The 22,473-nt window shown below is 34.1% G+C and overlaps 1 protein-coding gene across 1 annotated transcript; it reads left to right on the top strand.

The window, feature by feature from the left end:
* Positions 1-20,019: 20,019 nt before the first annotated feature.
* LOC132272050 (uncharacterized) lies at positions 20,020-21,554 on the top strand. The gene is made up of 3 exons (XM_059773509.1): positions 20,020-20,097; positions 20,985-21,128; positions 21,243-21,554. The coding sequence occupies exons 1-3, from the start codon at positions 20,020-20,022 to the stop codon at positions 21,552-21,554; spliced, it is 534 nt and encodes a 177-aa protein (XP_059629492.1).
* Positions 21,555-22,473: the final 919 nt, after the last annotated feature.

Here is a 22,473-nt window from a genome sequence, read left to right as displayed (position 1 = left end):
GCAAATATATTGGGATGACTGGTACATATGTATTTGCAAAAATAAATAACTTAAAGTTGTATTTCGTTCTATTACTTTCGCCCTGCAAAAATTGGAAAAACTAAAGAAATAATCTATTTCATTCTATAACTTGTTGTATATCATGGATTATCCCATTGTATTTGATTTTTATACCTATTGTGGATTGCTTTCAATGTATTTCAAACATAAGATGTTGCCTTAGCTCACCCTTGAAATGTAGACATTAGGAAGCATGATCCATTGAGTACAGTTTATATTATTCATGCAAAGGCATTAAGACTATAGGGTATACGCATACTCATTTCCTACGAGTAACTTGTTTACTCCCCCTAGTTGTTTGGGAATTTGTTTAGGTAAGGAGACCTTATTTTGGGATGCACAACATCCCTTGGTTGGCTTGGTTGTATTGACGTCCTTTTATGTAATCGGCGATCAATCGCCGAATTCGAAACTCCAAATCTTCTTATGCAAATACATTTGTACATCCCAAACAATCTCATACATTTGTTTAGGTTAGCTTGGTTGTATTGACATCCCTGTTATCACAGTTTTTTGTAAAATTTTGAGGTTTCATAACTTCTTCATCTAGACTCCGAATCAAGTGACTCTTGAGTCGAACTTTATTAATTTTTTGTTGTATTTCCAATGGTGTGCACTAAATTTCATGAATAATTGTAACTGAATCACCATTTATTTTTCCTTTAAAAAATCATCTTTGATTTTTTATTTTGAACACATTTAATTATTCATCATGGAAAATATGTATCCCATAATATATATATATATATGTGTGTGTGTGTGTGTGTGTGTGTGTGTGTGTGTGAAATTATAGTTAATATAATCCCAACGATAACCTAAAATGAATCATCTTTTATTTCACGTCAACACAAGAACATCATGGAGATGTATATATCCCAAAATTAAATGTAATATATGACAATCAAATATCGTATAATAAATCCCAACAAAATTGTAGAAAGAATCACCCCTTATTTCACTTGAACACGGTTTACAGTCTTCATAGATAAAACACACATCCCAAATAAAAATCACATTTGATTACATTTTAAGAAGACAAATTAAATCAATCTTAATTGAAAACATACATCCTAAATTAAAACTGAATTGTGTGAAATTGTAATTATTCATTAAATTCCCAACATAAACCAAGAATGAATGCTCTTCACTAGAACACATTAATATGGATAGAATACATCCCAAGTTAAATGTGACGTGTTTTAAAATTATTTGTTCTCTATATCATAACATAATTGCATAATAAAAATTTCAATTACACGTAATAACTAAATAAATATACATGGCATTTATGCCAACTTGTACATGAATAATTTCCTATTGTAACTCAACTCCATTTGTACGCAGGAATGCCAACCATCTAGTGTCGTAGACAATCCAATCTACTTGCAATCACAACAATTTAATTTGCAGTTTAAATATAAAAATTATAAATTTTTAAAACTCTTAATATAAGCTTAGAATCTTAGTTACCGTACCACCCTTTACAAACTTTGCATCATAATTCGTAGACTCAAAACAATGTTGAAGGTACATATGCCGATTTCCGATTAAATTTTTTGCCGAAGTCCAAGTATTTACTCTATTGCACCGTAACATTCTCATGTCGTCGTCCATTTAAAATCTAAAATGGTTAGATATCAAGACTAATATCAATGAATATGACACACACACACACACACACACACACGAGACTGAGCATATAAAGATCCTTTTGTTGGTAACTAACAACAAATGATATGCTTGAAACTAATGTGGTCCATTTTAATAGAAGGTTTTAAAAGGGATAGACATTGATCATAAAAATACTTAATACTTAACATTATTTGCACAAAAAAACACAAGATAAAAAATATTGATTGGAGACAATTGAACATAGTATAGCAAAAAAAAAATCATGATTATAGACTACACATAAGATAAAGGAAAGAGTAGCACCGGTTAGCTAAAACTCAATATTTTCAATTTATAGTATTGGAAATTCAAATACCAAAATTTTTAATACATCAAGATATAAATCAAAATATGGTATGAGAGACATGTAACAAAAATCATCATAAACGGAATCAAACACTAACATAAAAAAAAAAAAAAAATGATATGTAAACCTAAGAAATCAAACACATGCAAAAGAAATCAAAATATGAAATACAGATTAATGCACACAATAGAAATCAAAGGTGGCATAAAAGAAACATGAAGTTAATATTACGTTAACCAATTAACTAATTTTGTTGCTTCATAAGAATGCGTACAAGAATGAACACATTAATTTTAGAATTAAAAAAAAAAGTGAAAAAAGAAAATAAATGGTAACTAATACAGAGTTAATATTACATTCAGGAACTAATTGATAAAAAATTGCATAAAAAAACAAACAAGAATGAACACTTAATTTTAAAATTGAAAAAAAAAAGAGAGGAAGAAAACTATTTCTTTGGACTTTTGTTTTGACAGACTTAGTTTTTCTGCAAAAGAACTATCTTAAAAAATATATATATTAAATAAGGGAACTTGTTTACCTGTGTGGATAACATATATATACTCTCCAATTCTATATACATAAAGCCACTGATATAACATTTACTGAATAAATTAAAATAATAATAGTAATAGTAATAGTAATAATAATAATAATGACACCATCAATCTTATTATAAATCAAATAATAAAACCTTAAGCAAAGAAAGTGACAAATTTGTTATCTAGAGTAAAGTAAAAAATTTTGGTGCATAAATTAGTCTTGCTCTAAACGCTTAAAAAAGAAATGATTGAAGAATTGAAACAATATACATACATTCGATACTAGCAGTGCCTGTAGGATATTGGCCCCAAAATTAAATTTTATGTTAATTAGCTCTCAAACTTAAAATCAACTCATTGAACAAAACTAATGCAATACAACCAATATACAAAAAAATAAATAATAAAAATAGAAGGAAGTTGGAAATATAAATACAATTTAATTGGTTTACAACATATAGTCAAACAAGTCATTCAGTATATATTTTTCTAATGAAATTAATTCCATGAGTAATTGAATGATAACACTTTTATCCTTCCTTAACGGCTGAGAAAGCTTACCCAAAGAAATAAAACAACAGTACTAACTTGTTGATTTATTTTTCCTTTCACTGGAAAACCAGAGAATTAGGAATTGAAAGAAATTTAGATTTCCTTTTTGTAATCTTTCTACTGGTTTCTCAGTAACCAAATGAAGTTGCTAACTAAATATAAGATTGAAAAAGAAAGATAAAAATATAATGTGAAAGAAACAAGAGAAGTTTAGCCTTTAAATTGCCATTAAAGGGCTGAGTTGCAGTCGTCATATCTTACTGCAAACCACTGAACCAAATGATCAAATGATGATATGATTGCAAATGTTTAATGTTACAATATTGAATTTTTAATTATTAAATTAAGGAACAAGACCTGGAAAGCAACTACGACCGAAAGAGGGCTAAACATGGATAAATTTAACCCCAGAATGAAAATTAAGGTTCTCTTCAAAAAAGACTATATATTCCTACCATGTGCCATGATTTCCAAGCACCTAAAAATCTCTTCGAACATTCATCCTTACCATAAGTGAAAATCATGAGTCTCTAATCGACTGACTAAAATTATTATTATAATAGTATTCTTAAGGCACTTTCTATCATTGTGAACATTAAACCAGTTTCTCCATTTAAGCAACATAAACAACAAACCAGCACTACTAACCTATGATTTTAATTTATGTGATAGAACTAAAGAAACTAGAAGAGTGATCGTTTTTCTACCTTAGAGCTAGATTTAGATTTATTTCCATTGTGACTTGAAATTGATGCCTTTGCTCGTTTCTTCGTTGCCCCTATCATAACTTCAAAAATTGTTGGAAGATCGTTTTATAATATTGAAGAGGCTTTTCCTGCATAAAAAATAGCAAAATGTCAATGGAAGGATGAAATCATAGAATACCACAACCCATGGGAAAAAAGCAAGAAACAATTTGGCCATAGTTGGCAAAACTTCAGAAACCCAAATGCAAGACTTTTGTGCTTATTTTTTTGACGCCTCAATTTTAGTCATCATTAATTATGGAAATAGAGGGGGATTATGTATACTGTGGCAAAGTATCAAACAGGTGGTTAACTGAAATATTAACCTGACAAACGAGTACTTAGAAAACAACAACAAATATGGAATTCCATTTCTTTAAACAAACCAATGCTAAGAGAATTGATTTTGGAGCAATCTCACCGGGAAAAAAGATGATTAAATGATCACTTCATAACTTATTCTTCTGAATTCTCGAATGGCAATAATTGTTGCCGCATTTTAAAATCTCAATTTCAACCATCTCCTAAATTCATGCTTGAAACATTCCTCGCCCAAAATTCTTGCAATAATCTAAGCTTCTTTCATTAATAAACTTTCAACTGCTTTACCAAAAAAAAAAAATTCACCCACCCTATACTAAATAATTGTCTAAGGAAAACCATGACAAAGTCTTCATCTTTCTTAGTATGTTGTCTTCTTCAAGTATTCTTCAAGAAATTGGCATAAAGTTTATGTTTGGCAGCTAGAAAGTTTGTGAAATGTAAAAAAAAAAAAAAAAAAAAAAAAAAAAAAAAAAAAAAAATTACATTGAAGTCGTATTCTTGGGTTCCAGCAAAATTAAAAGTGTATTTCCTCTCAACCAAGAGGGTTGTATTAGATAAAGTAGAGTGGAGAATTAACTTTTTCTTCGATTCCAAATAACAAGATTTTCAATTTCATCCATAACCGCAAATCCACATAAATTTAGGAACCAAGTGAATAAATTAAACACATAGCAGTAGCTGAATTAAAGAATAATCAAATTGTCTTAGCTGGCAATTCTACGACTAAAACTAGATAATTACAAAATAAATAAATAAAATAAAAAAGACTCATAATTCATATTACATTGATAATTATTTTCGCCATTAATATGGGTTCTGTTTGAAAATTAAACTGGGAAAAAAATTCATTTCACACAATCTGATTTGAATCATGGAGATCTATATAAAAAATAAAATATTATAAAATAAAAAAGAAATTATTATATGAAGAGATTAATTGGATATCAGAATAGGAATTAGATGTAATACTGTAGATGGAGAGAGAATCATCTTTGATGATTTTGGAAGGTGGCCTCCAAGCATTCCAGAGAATTAGACGACGATTTAACCTCGATTATGGAGATGTATATATAAAAAAATTAGACAGGGAAAAATATCTATTTCACACAATTTGATTTGAATTATGGAGATCTAAAAAAAAAAAAAAAATTATATGAAGAGATTAATTGAGTATCAGAATATAAATTAGATGTCGAAATAGAGGAAGATCAATAATGCCGTAGATGGAGAAAGAATCGTCTTTGATGATCTTGGAAGGTGGCCTCCAAGCATTCCAGAGAATCATCTAACCCTCCTCAACATTTCCTCTCTCTTTCTCTCTCTAAAATTCTCTCTCTAGAAGTTTAAATGACAAGGGTAGATTTGACTTTTCCCGAGATAACATAAGGATCCTTTGGTAAATTTATTTGTTTAGATAATTGTTGAAGTATTTCGTTAATATAATTCAAACGTATATATACGTGTGGGCCCCGCTGTAGTTAAACATTTGTTACTACAATCAACTGTAATTTTTTTAATTGACGTGGCCCAATCTGAGCCACACATCCGAACAGGCAGGAACAGGAACATGAGAGGATTTTTGCCCTTGAGTTTTAGCCAAAATGCGTATACTGATCAACGAGTGGGCCAAGTACAGTGGACATAGTTCTTGGATTTGACACTTTTTATTTTATTTTTATAAAAACATTCTCAAGGAAAAAATAAAAATAATCTGCAGTACACAATAGATAATATGAAGTAGCTAACCAAATAAAGAGAAGTACAATATCACAATTGCATCAAAACAAAATAATGTAACAAGAACCAAACTTAGTTCGATATTATTTGTGTGAGAAAATTGTAATATAGTTTTTAAATTGAAATTAAAATAACACATTTTGTAATTAAATAAAGGTTAAAGTCAGTTGTTGAAGATATGAACCGTATATTCTATTGAATTGAGTGATAGAAAGAATACAAGATGATATGGGTTTATATAGGCAACGATATGGGGGCAGGTGTGCGAGTGTTGCCCTAAACAAACCTATACATGAAAATTATGAGTAGGTGAGGCGGCGTGTAATGTTTCTAATTTTTCCTATGTTTTATTTTTTTGGAATTTTTTTTTTTTTGAAATATTTTAATCCTTATTTCGTTTTGCATGTCGGATATCGTAGGGTATGCTGGGTGTGTTCTGAGAGTTGGTTGGGGCATTTCATTGAGTTCAGGATTCTTGGAAATGCATTGATGGCCATTTCGGCATTTTTCTATTTTTTCGGGTCGGGAGGTCCCAGATGGGACCCGTTACCGGAGTTGTTAAATATGGGGACTGTGTTTCGAGTTTGTTGCATTTTTTACATTATTAATTGATGCACATTTATGTGGTTATGTGTTTAGACATGTGTTATAGTGTGATTAGTAAGTGTGTGTGTATATATATATATATATATATATATAATGGAGGCTAAAGAGATATTTTTACTTGGTGGCCCCACCTAATAAAAGTTTATCACTTATATTAACTTATATATTATTTTTTTTTTGGCCATTTTCCTCTCCCAAAATTGCAATTGCAGCTTTCTTTTTCTCTCTAACCAAAACATTTTCTCTCTCTAGAAATCAAGATTTCAAAGCTAGATCCTTCATTTTACATTTAGATTTCGACTTTGCTATAGAAGACAAAGTTGACGAGCTCGACGAAAGCTTCGTTTTGATCAGGGCAAAATACAGTTTGGAGCACCTTGAAATTTTCAAAATTTTGGGCTGAATTGGAGGATTTACTTGATTTGTTCTTCATTAGAGGTAGTGGTTTCCCTAATGCTTCAAACTTTAGCTTTTATTGAGTAATTCTACCTTTTCTTCTTATAAATTTTGAGATTTGAAAACCAAGAAATGAAATTGCTATTATGTGAATGTTGAAAATGTGACTAAGTGTTTAAAGGCATGATTTACTTTTATTATGTGTCAAAAGCATGATGTGGATTGTATATAATTTTATGTGGAGCATGCCTATATTTGATCCTTGGAAGAAAATGCTTTACTTGAATTATTGTTGTGAAGGATGTTATTGTTGAATTAAATTCTAAAGCATGCCATGATTATAATTGAATATTATAGCATGCCTTATTTATATTCATTGAGTTGAGAATGCAATGATGATGTTATTGTTGCCATATTGATAACTTTGGTGCTTAGAGGATAAAAATGGTGCATCACATGACATGGCTCGGTAATGGAGTTTGAAAAGGGTTTGGAGATGGAAGTTTTCACAAAAAGAAAAGTTTTTCTTGAAATGGAAAGTTTTTATAAAATGAACCTGATTTCACGAGTCCAGGGCTAGCTTGACCTAGAGGTAGTGCGACCCGGTGTAAGGCGTGAAAAAGTTGATATTAGGCTCAAAATGGTTGCCGGATTTGGAACCAAGGATGGCTATCAATCTCGCCTTAGTAAAATCAATTAGTGGTTTTCGAAAAGTGAGAGTTGGGTCGATAGAGACCTAACATTGTACAGGGTGCATTACATTTCATATCATGCACATCATTCATTGAAATGTAGTATGTGGTTTATGGAAATACTTATTTGTGCTAAGAATGTTATATGGACTCCCAATACATAACCCCGACTTCTTTTCCATCCCTATTATGTGTTACGTGGCTTAAGGAAGTTCAAAGTTGACGTCTTAGGCGACTTCTATTGAGCTGTTGTGCTCACCCCTTAATTTACCATTTTCAAGATACGAAAAGGAAGTGGCGGACAATAACCCACCACTAGCTTAGTCGGGTTGCAAGGGACTTGGAATTTTTTTTTTTTTTTTTTTTTTTTTTTTTTGTTTTTTTTTTTTGTGATCAATGTGTATATTGCTTTTTGTTATAAATTGTATTAAGCGACATTTTGTATCTATTTCATGGTTGGAAATGGTTCTGAGACCATCCTCTTGTATCTCGTGGTCTCATTATGATTTTGAAATCCACGTAAAGCCTTAAGGCCATATTTTGACATATTGCGGACTTGTTTAACTTTGAATGATGTAATAGACTCATTTATGGTTTATTTGAATGTAAGGAAACCTAATTATGTTTTATTCACTATCAAATGTATGGTTTAGGACAGGTTTAGACTTTAAATAAGGTCACCAAGGGAACAAAGGTGCGCCCATGTGCACAAGTACTCAATTTTAGGCTTTTGTGGGCATTTTACAGGGTTCTGGTCATCTGGAACTGGTTTAACTTTCATTAAACCGGTTCAAGGATGAAATTGGTTCACATTTGGGCACTCTACCTATGTTGAACTGCTTCAAGAATTCTTGAACCGGTTCAGGTCCCCCAGTGTTCATTTTTACCTCGACAGTTTGTCAGCTTTGATCACCTAACTTCGTGCGGTCATAACTTCTTTGTTCCGAATGCAAATTGGGTCATTCTTGAGTTCATGTTCAAGGTTTTTGAGTCAGCTTCCAATGATACCAACTTCATCTTTAAATTCCATTCATGCTAAGAAATATGGCTATTTTAGTGAGACAGCATCGGGACTTCCCTTGAACCAAGTAAGGGTATAGTTTTTGGGAAATCATGACCAATGACCGTATAACCACTTCCAATGCTATAGAATGACTAGGATGATTGTTATAAACTTCATTTAACTAGTTTAAGGACATATTATCCTTACTTATTATAAAATGACCGTTTTACCTCTAGTGTGTCCTCGGGTTCGGGTAAGGACCCGGTTAGCGATTCGGACCCCTGGGTTCGGGTTGTTACAAATTTGATATCAGAGCATTAGGTTCGAATACCTTTCAGACAACCGGTAGTTGCTTACCTAAATGGGGTAAAGGTTGACCTGCATTGATTAATTGCTTGTGTTTATGTGTTTACTGTTTTAAGAAGTATGCCTACTTGTTACTTGCTTATATGTTTACGATTGTGAAGGAGATGCTTGCTTGCTAAGTGTTCACATGTTTATGTAATTAAATGCTAACATATGTGTTACATAGCCATGTATGCAGAGAAATTATCTAATCTAATCATGTAAATGAAATATGAAAGAAATTGAAAGCATGTTAATTGTGATAAGATGGCATGTAGTGAGTATGGGTTATGACAGGAATATTGTGTATGGTAATGTGACGAAAAAATGAGCACGGGTTATGCAAGTGTGTATTATATGGAAAGATTATGCGGATGAATCAGATGATTAATTTCACATAATGATTTAATGGACACGGTTGTGTCAGGGTAAATGTTTCAGTTATTATATACATATGTATGCATATATAGGAGTATGCGGTTGAACATGGGTTGGTTGGTAGTATGGTAGAGTACCTGTCTTGACATAGATGGCTATTTGAGTTTTGATTTAAGTAGATGAGGATCTAGGTTGCTCTAGGGTTATTGGGTGCCGGTTCTTATCAAATAAAGGGCGTGGATTTCTAGCTCGCGGATTGAGCTATTCGGTGCGAGGTTATCTTAGTCCTTCATTGTTTTCACAGTGTAGTGTTTGGGGCACAACTTTTGAACGATTGCATATGGCCTATTGCGGTGTCTAGGGTGAGACGTATGAGTTTCATATGTTAGTGCATGGGTTCCTGTGATTGTAGAAGTCAGGTGTACGATATGAGGTTTTCGTGAGGTATGTATGACCTTTAGAAGTTAGTATTTATGACTTTGGTCACGGTTTGGTGCGCAGGTTCTTTTCGAATCGGTTCGTGATAGGGGTGGTAGAGGTTGCTAGAGTCACGAGGGTACGGGTGTTCTGGAATGGTCTAAGGAAATGTGTTGGTTATTATTGTTAATGTGACGGCCATGGTTTTTAGGCAAGCGCGTCCTGTAATAAACCGAACGTGATCCGATAACAAATCCAGAATGCGGACGGTCTCCCAAGGCATAACACACCTCTAATACACTTTGATGGCCTTCCATGAGGTTGTGGAACTCAATAAGAACTGACGCGGAACTAAAAGATCGAAAATATGACAAATAAGCCCCCGGGGCAAAATAGTCATTTTACATGGAAATGACGTCCCTAGAATGTATATTATTCCTGAGACACATCCATGACTTCCCGTGAAGTCATAGAACTCAAAAGAAAGTAGCGGAAGTGAATTATAAGAAAACCGGACAAAAATAGCCCCAAGGGCAAAATGGTTATTTCTGAAAAATATAAAATCGGGTGCTACCGAGCACACCAATGGGAAGATAGCGAAAAATTAATCAAGTTAGACTCAAGAATCACTTGATTCGGAATCCGGATGGAAGAGAAAAGTCAAAACAAAGTTTTAACGTTGTCACGGCTGGGAATAGTAACCTGGGCAAAATGCTGAAATCCATGTGCCGTTTTGAGGCACTAAACGACGTTTTCTAGAAAAACACGAAGAAGAAATCCCCCTCAAAATAATTTTTCTAAGCTGACCATGTCAAAATAAAATTTTATTTTTGACGAGAAATCCCTAAGGATGAGGTTTTTCTTGAAAATGATCATGCACGCCAACGTAACTTTTCCATTAGGACGTGCTAGAATGGTCCATGGCTTAAAAAATATCACCGATGCAAAATTCGACCCCCTCATGGCCAAAATGAAAAAAATGAACTAGAAATGGGAAATTTGAAAACTAAAATTAACAAATGATTTCAAATTACCGTTTGGCCCTTGGCCACACTTCATGCATATTAAGTAGGTCTTAATGTGCTCGTGCACACTTTGCATCACCGAATTTTGAAATGAACCCTTAAAGGCTCGGATTTTACTATTTTAGCTCAAAATGCAATGTATGAAACTAAAATGCAAAAATGAAAACAAAATGGTGATTGGCCCTTGGCCACACCTCATACATATTAAATGAATGTTAGATAATGAATTTCATACCCGATGCACACTCCAGTGCAAAAATGTCATGCTAAAATCCTAATTTCTCATATATTCTCATTAAAGGCAAGATTTCAACATTTATGAATATACATGAATTTCAAATATGGTTTGGCCCTTGGCGTCATATCATATATATAAAATGAGAATAAAGAAGTGTGCTTAGGCACACATTACAAGTTTAGAACCAAATATACACATTTGACAAATAAGGCTACAAATGGCTTTTCAAGCCAACCTTTACAAGAATGGAACCTTCAAGTCCACAAATCGTCCAAGCATAATGAGAATCTTGATTCCCGTACCTGAAAAATGTCCCCACTACGTGGGTGAGTAACATAAAGCTACTCGTAAGAAATGAGAATGCATCGACCTAACGTTTTACAAAGTTATTACATTAAATTAAAACAGCATAGATGTACTTAACAACATCAAAAACCTGTAATGATTCATTAGAAATCATAATGCCTGAATGTACTTAACAACATTAAAACCTGCAATGATTCATTAGAAATCATAATGCCTGAATGTACTTAACAACATTAAATCGCCAATAACCAAAACCACAAGTCATAATTAAACATTGGTTGCCAACTTGGAATTGAATGCGAAATCAAGTAGTAGAAGACTTGGACATCAAATCTTGGATAAAGCCAAGACCTAAACGGTTATTTTGGGCATTAACCCGCTGGGAATACCACCCTAGTGCGCATTATAAAATAGGGAGAACTCATACCTCCCGTACTAGAGTTAAACTCTAGCCATATCTCTGTAACAATATCCCAAGTGACTCCAAAATAAATAAGTTAACAACTTATATACGAAATATATATAAAGTACGAAACTACATTCCATGCACAAGTAGGTTGTATCCACACAGTTCATGCTCTAAATCCACAACTATTATAGGATAGCAAATGTCGAATCTTTAGAGCGCGATTCGTTACGCGCTATAATAACATCATATGTCGAATCTTCAGTGTGCGATTCGTTATACGCTATACTAATATAATTCAATATTGAAAACATAAACTGAAGAATCTAATATAAGTCCAAAATCATGATTTAAATATACAATCAATGTCAAACATATGATTAAATCATTAACGCAATAGAAACGGAAATTAATTATATAACCTAATTAATTTCTCTAAGCTTCAAATCTCAATTAAATGATCCCTAATTAACACATGTTATACAACATAGCATGATCATTACATAAACCACATCAAAACTAAATTAGGTCATTGAAACAATAAAATGGAATTTAATTAAATCATGATAATCAAATCCTTAATTTCTAAAACAACATCAAATGGTCCCAAATTAACATACGCTAGTATACAAGTCCTAGTCATCACAATTATCAAATTAAAAACTTGATTAAGCCAATGGAACCTTTAAAGTAGATTTTAATTAATCCTTTTAATTAAAATCTCTAGAATTTCATACTCATCCAAAAGCTCTAAAATTAACGTATATTAAAGAGCATGCCAAAACTTAATTTAATAGCCTATCACAAGTTAATTTCATGCAAGGTACGGCCATGGGAATTAATATTTCACAAAAGAAAAATATTAAATAAAAATTGCAATTCTTATTCAAATAATTCTAATTTAATATATGTTAACAAATATATCAAAGTATAATTTATCATCATGCCACAATTCAATTCTAAGCTATATACATCCTTGTAAATTTAATCTTATACAAAGAATTAAATATTACTAATTTTCTAGATTTGATACAAGGCATACAAACAAGTTATATAATCATGAAAAACACTAAATACAACATATACAAAATCCTAAAACATTCCCTACCTCAATTTGAGATGAAAATCTCAAAAGCCACCAAAATGAAACGGCTCCGAATTCGACAATACTTCGGGGTTTTGTTTGGGACAACGCCGTGAACATTAAACTCTAAAGAGGACCTACCAAAATCCTAGCTTGACCTCAAACCCGAACTTAAAAATTGGACAAAAATTGGTTCTAATAAGGGGGAAAGATGCGCATAGTCAAGACAAATACAAAACGCAAAGGCACTATGATTTTTTAACAAAGGAAAGAAGGTTTAATTGAGAAAAGAAGGGTGGCATCCCCCCTTAAGCTTCCATGGGAGTTGTTGATCGTGCATGAAGAGGGGAGAAGATAAAAATTGAAATGTCTCACCCCCCTTTTACAGGAAAACCCTAAAAGTGCCCCGAAAGAGCCCCGCCGGGTCTGGAAAAGTGAAATTTGAGCAAACGTGCTCAAACAGCAAAAATCCATGAATGAAAAAGAACCAAAATGAGAAAATATGAACAACGAAAGAAACGGCGTCGAAAACCGAGTCTCGAGCAAAGAGATATGCCCCGAACAATTTCGGCAACAACTAGGGCCAAAAACCCTGAAACTAGAGGAAAACAACCAGAAGGGAATTCTTAGAGTACGCGACTCGTTGAAAGTGAAAATGAATCCTGTACGGGGATCCAGGCTCATAATAAGGCATTTAGCAATAACTTTTATTAATTGCACAATGACCCATTTAAAAAGTGAAAACTGCACAATGGCCAAGAATGAAAATATCTTTCAAAAATATTTTCTTAAAAACCCCTAAAATAAAATATCTTCAAAAGTTATTTACGAAAAAACCCCAAGAAAGGAAAAGGATTCTGAAAAACTATGCATCCATGCTCCTATGGACATCGGGAGCAACCAGAGTACTTTACTGCAAAAGTAAAGATATGTATTTCATGGAAACCACTTAGAATGAAGATATGTGAATTCAAAAACCAACTTCAAAGACAAAAAAGTGAGGTTATGCCAATAAAGTGACAAACGGGGAAAAGACAAAATAGGGAAAAGGACGAAAAGTGAATAGTGTCAAAAAAACGAAAAATGTGGAAATTCAGGGGAAAGAGTCTCAGAAACCATTTCTGAGCACTCGAGATGACACTAAGTGATGAGAAACCAAACACAGAATAGAAAAGATAATAGAAAAAATTTATCCGTAAAATTTAAGAAAAAAAGGAAAGGAAGAAAATGACCGGGTCATTACAGTTAAGAGGACTTGTTGGACTTTGTAAGTCTAGGGTGACGTAAGCATTGACTGGAGTCGTGCCGATGATAGGTGACTAACTGTTCGATGTGATTCATTTCATGATTTTGTATAAGTTTGTTTTAAAGACTGGTTTTTCGAGGAGTGCCTCCCATTTAAGGAAGCTATGGAAGTATGTTGCGGGTAATTGACTTTTGGTGAGTTTATTACATGGCTTAGTTGATGAGTGGGGCTATAGGCTGGCATGGTTATTGAGAGAGTCTTGAGGTGGGGTATAGTGGTCAGTTTTAGTCATGTAGTGCAGGATTGCATGATAAGGCAGGTAGCATGTAGTCATTGAAGTGCTCAGTTATTTGTGGATGAAGTAATAGATGGTAGGTACTATGTACCAAATGAATTATGTTTTAGAAATTAAAAGTTGTGGATTGGAGTTATTTTTCAGATTGCGTTTGGGGTATGAGGAGGTGGTACTCGTTGTTGAGAATCCAAAATGATAGATTGTTGTTTGGAGTGATTTGGGATGAAGGTGATCTCTTAGGTCTAGCTGGTAGCCCCAATTGACTTTTGTCGCTACCAAGGGTGTTGATGTGTGTTTTTATTTATCAATAATAAAATACCACTCGTAATAGAATGAATCCTTATAGGATAGGGCTATGTTGAGGGTGTCGAACCTCAAGGACTGTGGTGGTTTATCGAGTCTTCAATTAATACTATTTTAATTTAGAAAGATGATTTGATTTGTTATGTTGTGATGTAATTCAATAACATAAAAGAAAATAAATGGAATAAAAGGAATGAGATCAAGAGAAGAAATACTTAGGGATTGACTTCAGTACGAACCTCATACTATGGTCAACTGTTTAACCTTGGGATTTCAATAATTATGTATCATATGAAATTAAACTCAATAACATTCGTTTAATTCAGATTTAAAGAAAGATGTTCCATGAATTTCAATTAACTATAACCTATCTTCAGTTGGCACGAATTATCTACCTACCTACTGCTAACTAATTTTGCAGTATAACTTGTCTTCCCTAGACATAGATTATGAAAACATTCATTCATGAAAAACGTTTCAATACCATTGCATGATCTCTATTCTTATGACTGATAGGCCTCCGCCTTATACCGTCTAATAAGAATGGATTGAATATAATTTAATAACAATTAAATCTAAGACAATGTATTAATCATTCAAAAACTATGTAATCGTTAAAAACCAATTGAATTAAGTCAATTGCCCATAATCATGCAATCAAAATACATAATATATTAAATCCCCAAAGTATATAATAATAAAACCATAATATTCGGATTTGGGCTACATCAATGTCCTAAGAGTGGAATTAGCTACTCATGACGACGCAAGATATCATCTGTATTGTTGTGGTCTTCATCTTTATTGATAAGCGCCAAATATTGTATATTCAAGCGCCCTTAATTGCATTAAGAAGGGGCAAAAGGCTAGGGAAAGGTATCATTATTATTATTGAAAAATATATTGTAGAGAGAGGGGATTTTCTTAAGGTTTATGTGTTGTTCTTCATTCATGGGGCTGGAGTAGAATTTATCTTCTTCTTCTTCTTCAATCCTTAAAGCTGTTGCCATGTCCATGAGGAACTAACTCCCTTTCTAGGGAGTTGATGTAACCTAGACCAAGTAAACATGTTGTAATTGTCTTTTCAATTTGGGAATTCATCTTGTATATATTTGATTTCATAAATTAGAAGTTGTTTACATTGAATTAATGTGTTTTTAAATTCAATTAATGTATGTTATCTTCATTTGAATATATAATTATGTTGATATGCTTATCTTGTCTTAGAAATCGTATTGGCACAATTATGCACTTGACATTCCTATAGTGACAATGGGAATGAATTTATAAATGGTTATATTGGCATGTTAATTGAGAATTTGTATAGATTATACTTAAGGAAGACGGATTATGCTATACCTTTAGGTTAATTTATGTTAGGTAGATGGTCCATACCAACTGAAGATAATTTATGATATATAATTGAATTTCATGTGCTTTAACATACAATTGAAGGACCTTGATAGGCCATGCCTAGGGAAGATGGTTCATACCATAACTTAGTTTAGGTGGATTAACCATTCCAACCAAAGATGGGTTATGTTTAGTTCTGAAATGTATGAATTTCTAGAAGATGTTGTGGTTGTTTTATACTTCTACACATCATTTTATATACATAGTTGTTTATCCCTAATTTGAATTCAAGTTAACATGTTTATGAGGTTTTGGTGAAGTCAATTCCCTAGCCTTTATCTTTATGAGTTTAATTCCATTTAAATTAATTTATTTTCTATTTTTGTTAAATTTCAATTCATAGCTTAAAGTGACAACTCAATCAAACTATCATCTCTTTTATCAAACTAAAAAGTGATTTTATAACTTTGGTTGCCATAAGCTAGCAATCCTTGTGGTTTGACAAACCCTATAATAACCCTTTTCTACATTGATATATGTGCTATTGCAGGTGGTAATTTTAAGTGGTAACAAATTTTTGCCATCAACTTTTGGTGCTGTTGCCGGGGATTGCATACGGTTTTGTAATCAAAGTTTAAAAATTGCTTTGTGCTTGATTGTGTGTATATATATATATATATATATATATATATATATATATATTTATTTATTTATTTATTTTGACGCGTTTTTTTTTTCTTTTTTAGTGTGTTTTTGTGTTTCTAGGAACTAAAGACTTTCCAGGTGAACTGATTGCAAAATTTAAAGTCTTAAGGACTTTGGGTAAGTTTTTGAAGTTTCTAGTTTATTTGTTGGTTGGCCCTTGTTGAGGCTATTGTAATTTTCTATTTTGTTCAGAGCATAAGTCCTTGTCGTGGCCATTTCAATCTATTTTCATTATTGTTGAATTGTGGAGAAATGGATTAATGTATATGGATGTATTGGTGAAGGGTTATTGTGATTGTTGTGCTTGATAGTTGATGGTAAGTTGTAGGTCATTGTCTCTACCACATATTGAGGAACTAATTGATATTGCCTTACTTGAAAGGACTCTTAGGCAACAAAGAAGGAACCTTAGGGATCTCGAAACTATAAGAGAACTTGAAATCGAAGAAGACAATATGGCTGATGAACAAGCTAATCTTAAAAATGCTAATATCAAAAATCCTAGAGTTGAAAATCTTAGACCTAAAAATGAAAATGTAGCCCTAATGACTCTTGGGGATCACTTTGTACCCTCAACATTTACATCTCCATCATGCATTGTCATGCCCAATGTTGAGGCTCATCATTATCAGATCAAGTCCACCACAATCCAAATGCTTCCAACTTATCATGGGTTTGATAATGAGGACCCTTATAAACATCTTGATGAGTTCTTGGAAATCTGCTCCACCATCAAGATGAGGGACTTCCCCCAAAATGCACTTCATATGATTCTCTTCCATTCTCTTTGAAAGATAGAGCAAAGTATTGGTTGAACTCTCTTGTTGCAAATTCCATCACTTCGTGGGTTCAATTGCAACAAGAATTCCTTAAAAAGTACTATCTTATGAGTAAGACCAACCAAATGCTTTGATCCATTCTTAGTTTTTCCCAAATCGATGGGGAAATATTTTATGAGACATGGGAAAGACTTCAAGATTTTCTGAGGAAGTGTCCGCACCACCAAATTCCAAAGTGGCAATTGGTGCAAGCCTGCTATGATGGTTTAATGGAACCACATAGACAATTTATTGATTCTTCGTGTGGGGCATGTTCATGTCCAAAAATCCAGATGATGCATGGACTCTACTTGAGAATATAAGCAAAAATTCTATGCAACATAGTTCTCGTAAAGCTTCTACTTCTAATGTTGGTAAACCCTCAAATCCATGCCAACCATGGACTCTTAGGGAAGAATCCTCTCAAGTGGATACCATAAGCCACAAAGTTTTTTTAGGTTGTGGCACCACATCTCTCATCTTCTCAGAATTCTTCATCCAGTGTTGTGTGTGCACATTGCACGAGCACTTTTCATAATGCAAAAGATTACCCCACACCGGAGCAATTTTCTGGAGGTATGCCAGAATAGGCCAATGCCATGTTCTCTCGCCCTGGAAATAATCCTTATTCCAATACATACAATCCGGGTTGGAAAGATCATCCAAATTTCTCGTGGAGGCAACATGCCCTACAAAATTTATCATTTCAAGGTCATGGACAATCAACTCAATCTAATTCTTAGCCCATGAACTGGCCATTTCAAGCTTCTTCAAGTTACCGTCCTCCTTCCAATAATGCGAGCTCTTCTAATCAAAATCCTACTCCTCCTCACCTGTCCCAATTGGATGAGATATTAAACTCCAATAAGCAGATAATGGCTGCCATTAGTGGTATGCAATCAACTGTGCAATTGGTTGATACTCATTCCCAATCAATAGCTAACATTGAAACCCAACTGGGACAATTGGCTACTTTTGTGAATCAGCTTCACAAGAGGGACACGGGAAAACTTCCAGCTCAACCTGTGGTGAACCCGAAATGGCAATATATGATTGATGAAATCACTCATTCGAGTGGCTCAAATCTTGAGCAAGTCCAAGCAATCACCACACCTCGGAGTGGAAGAATTGTGGACAATAAAGTGAATGAAAAAACTAAAACTCTTGCTCCCAAGAATTCAAGTTTTTCATCCAAAAATCTGAAAGTTAGTCTAGAAATTCCAAATCTGCCAATCCCAAATGTTGAGATATCTTATGAGCCCAAGGCTCCTTTTCCTCAATGCCTAAAATAGTCTACACACTTTGGGAACAAGGACGATAAAATTCAGGAAATGTTTGAAGTCTTTAAGCAAGTAAAGATCAATATTCCTCTCCTTAATGCCATTAAGCAAATTCCACCTTATGTTAAATTTCTCAAGGATTTGTGTACTCAAGAACGCATTTCTAAGAGCAATATTCCTAAGAAGGTGAGGTTAAATGAGCAAGCAAGTGCTATCATTCAGCACAATACACCTCCAAAGTTTAAGGATCCGGGTGCCCCAACAATCTTGTGTGTCATTAGAGACAATGAGATAGAAAAGGCCCTCATTGACTTAAGAGCGAGTGTAAATCTAATTCCCTACTCAGTTTACTTACAACTTGGCTTAGGAGAACTCAAACTCACTTTGGTTATCTTACAACTTGCGGATAGATCCGTAAAACAACCTCATGGTATCATTAAGGATGTACTCATCAAGGTGGACAACTTCTACTTCCCAGTAGACTTTTTGGTTCTAGATGCTGAACCGGTCCATAATCCAAAAAAACATATTCCCGTAATCCTTGGTCGGCCCTTCTTAGCCACGGATAATGCTTCCATTAATTACCGAACCGGGGTGATGGATGTTTCTTTTAGAAATATGAAGGTGAAGCTCAACATCTTTAATGCCTCTTAACATCCTCCGGAGGAATATGAATGCTTCTCTCTTAACATCATAGATGAAATGGTCGAAGAATATCTCCCATTAATTCTAGGTCAAGATCCTTTTGAAACTTGCTTGGCTCATTTTGCTTCGAAAATTATGATATTGATCAATCCATTCGTGAAGTCAACTTTTTGCTTGATGCTAATGCAATCTCGGACTTTCCTTCTTGGGAAGTGCTAAAGGAACCTCTTCCATTAATTTTCAGCACTCCTCCCATCCTTTCGTTGAAATCTCCACCTCAACTTGAATTAAAGCCACTCCCGGCTAATCTCAAGTATGTATTTCTTGGTACGAACAAAACTCTTCCGGTCATTATTGCATCGGATCTTTCCAAAGACCATGAAAATAACCTTTTAGTGGTGTTACAAGAGCACAAAGAAGCTATTGGTTGGTTGGTGGCTAATTTAAAAAGAATTGACCCCTCTATTTGCATGCACCACATTCTTTTAGAGGAAGACGTGACACCTTCCCTAAAGGTGCAGCACCAGTTGAATTCTAACATGAGGGAGGTTGTCATGAAAGAGGTAATCAAGCTATTAGATGCGGGGATCATCTACCCCATCTCGGATAGCAAATGGGTAAGCCCCATTGTAAGTTGGTCCAAAGAAATTCGGCCTCACCGTTGTTGAAAATTCAGTGGGAGAACTTGTGCCACATCACACCACTACTGGTTGGCGTGTGTGCATAGATTACCAGAAACTCAACTCTGCAGCTAGGAAAGATCATTTTCCGCTTCTATTCATTGATCAAATCCTAAAAAGGTTAGCCGGCCAAAGTTTTTATTATTTTCTTGATGGTTATTCTGGCTATAACTAAGTGGCTGTAAATCCTAAAGATCAAGAGAAGAGCACCTTCACTTATCCTTTTTGAACTTTCGCTTATCGTTGCATGCCCTTTGGGTTATGTAATGCACTGGCCACTTTTTAGAGATGCATGATGTCCATATTTTCTAATATGGTCGAAAAATTTCTTGAAGTGTTCATGGACAATTTCTCCGTCTTTGGATCTTCCTTTGATTTTTGTCTCCATAATCTGTCCCTTATGCTTCAAAGATGTAAGGAGACAAATCTGATCTTAAGTTGGGAAAAGAGTTACTTCATGGTACAAGAAGGGAATGTCTTGGGACACATTATTTCTAAAAGAAGGATTGAGGTCGATAAGGCAAAAGTTAAATTAATTCACAGCCTTCCTCCTCCCTCTTCGGTGAGACAAATTCGTTCTTTTCTTGGCCATGCTGGCTTTTATCGCCTCTTCATCAAAGACTTCAACAAGATATCCTGGACTTTGTGCTATCTTCTTGCCAAGGATACTACTTTAAGCTTTGATGAAGCGTGTTTGGAAGCTTTTAAGAAGCTCTGTTCACTACTCTCTCTTGCCCCCAATCATGAAACCACCTAATTGGTCTCTTCCCTTTGAGATCATGTACGATGCATCCGACTATGCATTAGGTGCTGTTTTGGGCCAGCGTGTGGATAAAACTCCTCATGCCATTTACTATGCTAGCAAGACCCTCTCAGATGCTCAATTGAATTATACAACAACTGAGAAAGAGTTGCTAGCTGTTGTCTATGCCTTGGACAAATTTCGTTCATATCTTATTGGATCCAAGGTCATTGTTTTCACGGATCATGCCGCGTTAAGGCATCTATTTGCAAAGAAAGAGACCAAACCTCAACTCATTCGTTGGATACTCTTACTCTAAAAGTTTAACCTTGAGATTAAGGACAAGAAAGGTACTGACAATGTCGTAGCAGATCATCTCTCTCAGCTTCTCATTGAGAACACTTCTAATTTTTCTCCAGTTCATGATTCCTTTCTGGAAGAGCAACTGTTCCAGATTTCTCATGTGTCGCCTCCTTGGTTTGCTGACATTGTCAACTATCTTGCGGTTGGAAAAATTCCATCCCAATGGTCTGAGCAAGAGAAAGATCAGTTCTTTACTCAAATCAAAAATTTCTTTTGGGAAGACTCTGAACTGTTCAAGTATTACTCGGATCAAATAATCCGGAGATGCATTTCTGAATATGATGTCTAAAATATTTTGAAATTCTGCCACACTCTCGAATGTGGAGGACACTTCAGTACTAAAAAGACTTTATCTAAAGTCATTCAAAGTGGATTTTATTGACCTTCATTATTCAGGGACGCTTACAATTTTTGTAAGTCTTGTAAGCAATGCCAAAAGCTTGGGGTTATGTCTAAAAGAGACATAATGCTATTGAACTCAATTTTAATTGTCGAAATCTTTGATGTATGGGGAATAGATTTTATGGGATTATTTCCATCTTCCTATGGCTATGTTTACATTCTCTTAATGGTGGATTATGTTTCTAAATGGATGAAAGCTGAGGCAACCATAAGTAATGACCACGTTGCAGTGGTCAAGTTTATTCAAACGAACATATTCAGTCGGTTTGGTACACCTAGAGCACTCTTAAGTGACGGAGGATCTCATTTCTGTAATCGCTATCTTCAATCCATCCTCCTTAAGTACTCAGTCACTCACAAGGTTGCCACGCCTTATCATCCTCAATTGAGTGGTCAAGTAGAAGTCTCAAATCGGGAAATAAAAAATATCCTTGAAAAGACGGTTAAATCGGACCGCAAAGATTAGTTATTATGACTAAATAATGCGCTTTAGGCTTACCAAACCGCATTTAAGATGCCAATTGGCATGTCTCCATACCGGCTCATCTACGGTAAGGCATGTCACCTCCTGGTTGAATTAGAGCATCATGCCATTTGGGCCATAAAAAGGTTCAATTTCAATCTTGATCAGGCCAGCTTTAACTGGAAATTGTAACTCAATAAGCTAGAAGAAATCCGGAATGACGCTTATGAAAGTGCCAAATTTTACAAAGCAAAGACTAGAGTATTCCATGACAAACATATTGTCAAGAAGTCTTTTGCTTTGGGTTAAAAAGTTTGGCTTTTCAATTCCCGTTTGTAACTCT

This window comes from Cornus florida, unplaced genomic scaffold (assembly GCF_030987335.1).
Source record: "Cornus florida cultivar Cherokee Brave unplaced genomic scaffold, ASM3098733v1 CherokeeBrave_3.0.0_Hap2_Chr01, whole genome shotgun sequence".
In the NCBI taxonomy this organism is placed as follows: domain Eukaryota; kingdom Viridiplantae; phylum Streptophyta; class Magnoliopsida; order Cornales; family Cornaceae; genus Cornus; species Cornus florida.
Note: the sequence above shows the minus strand (reverse complement) of the source record. Positions and strands in the feature narration are given on the sequence as shown.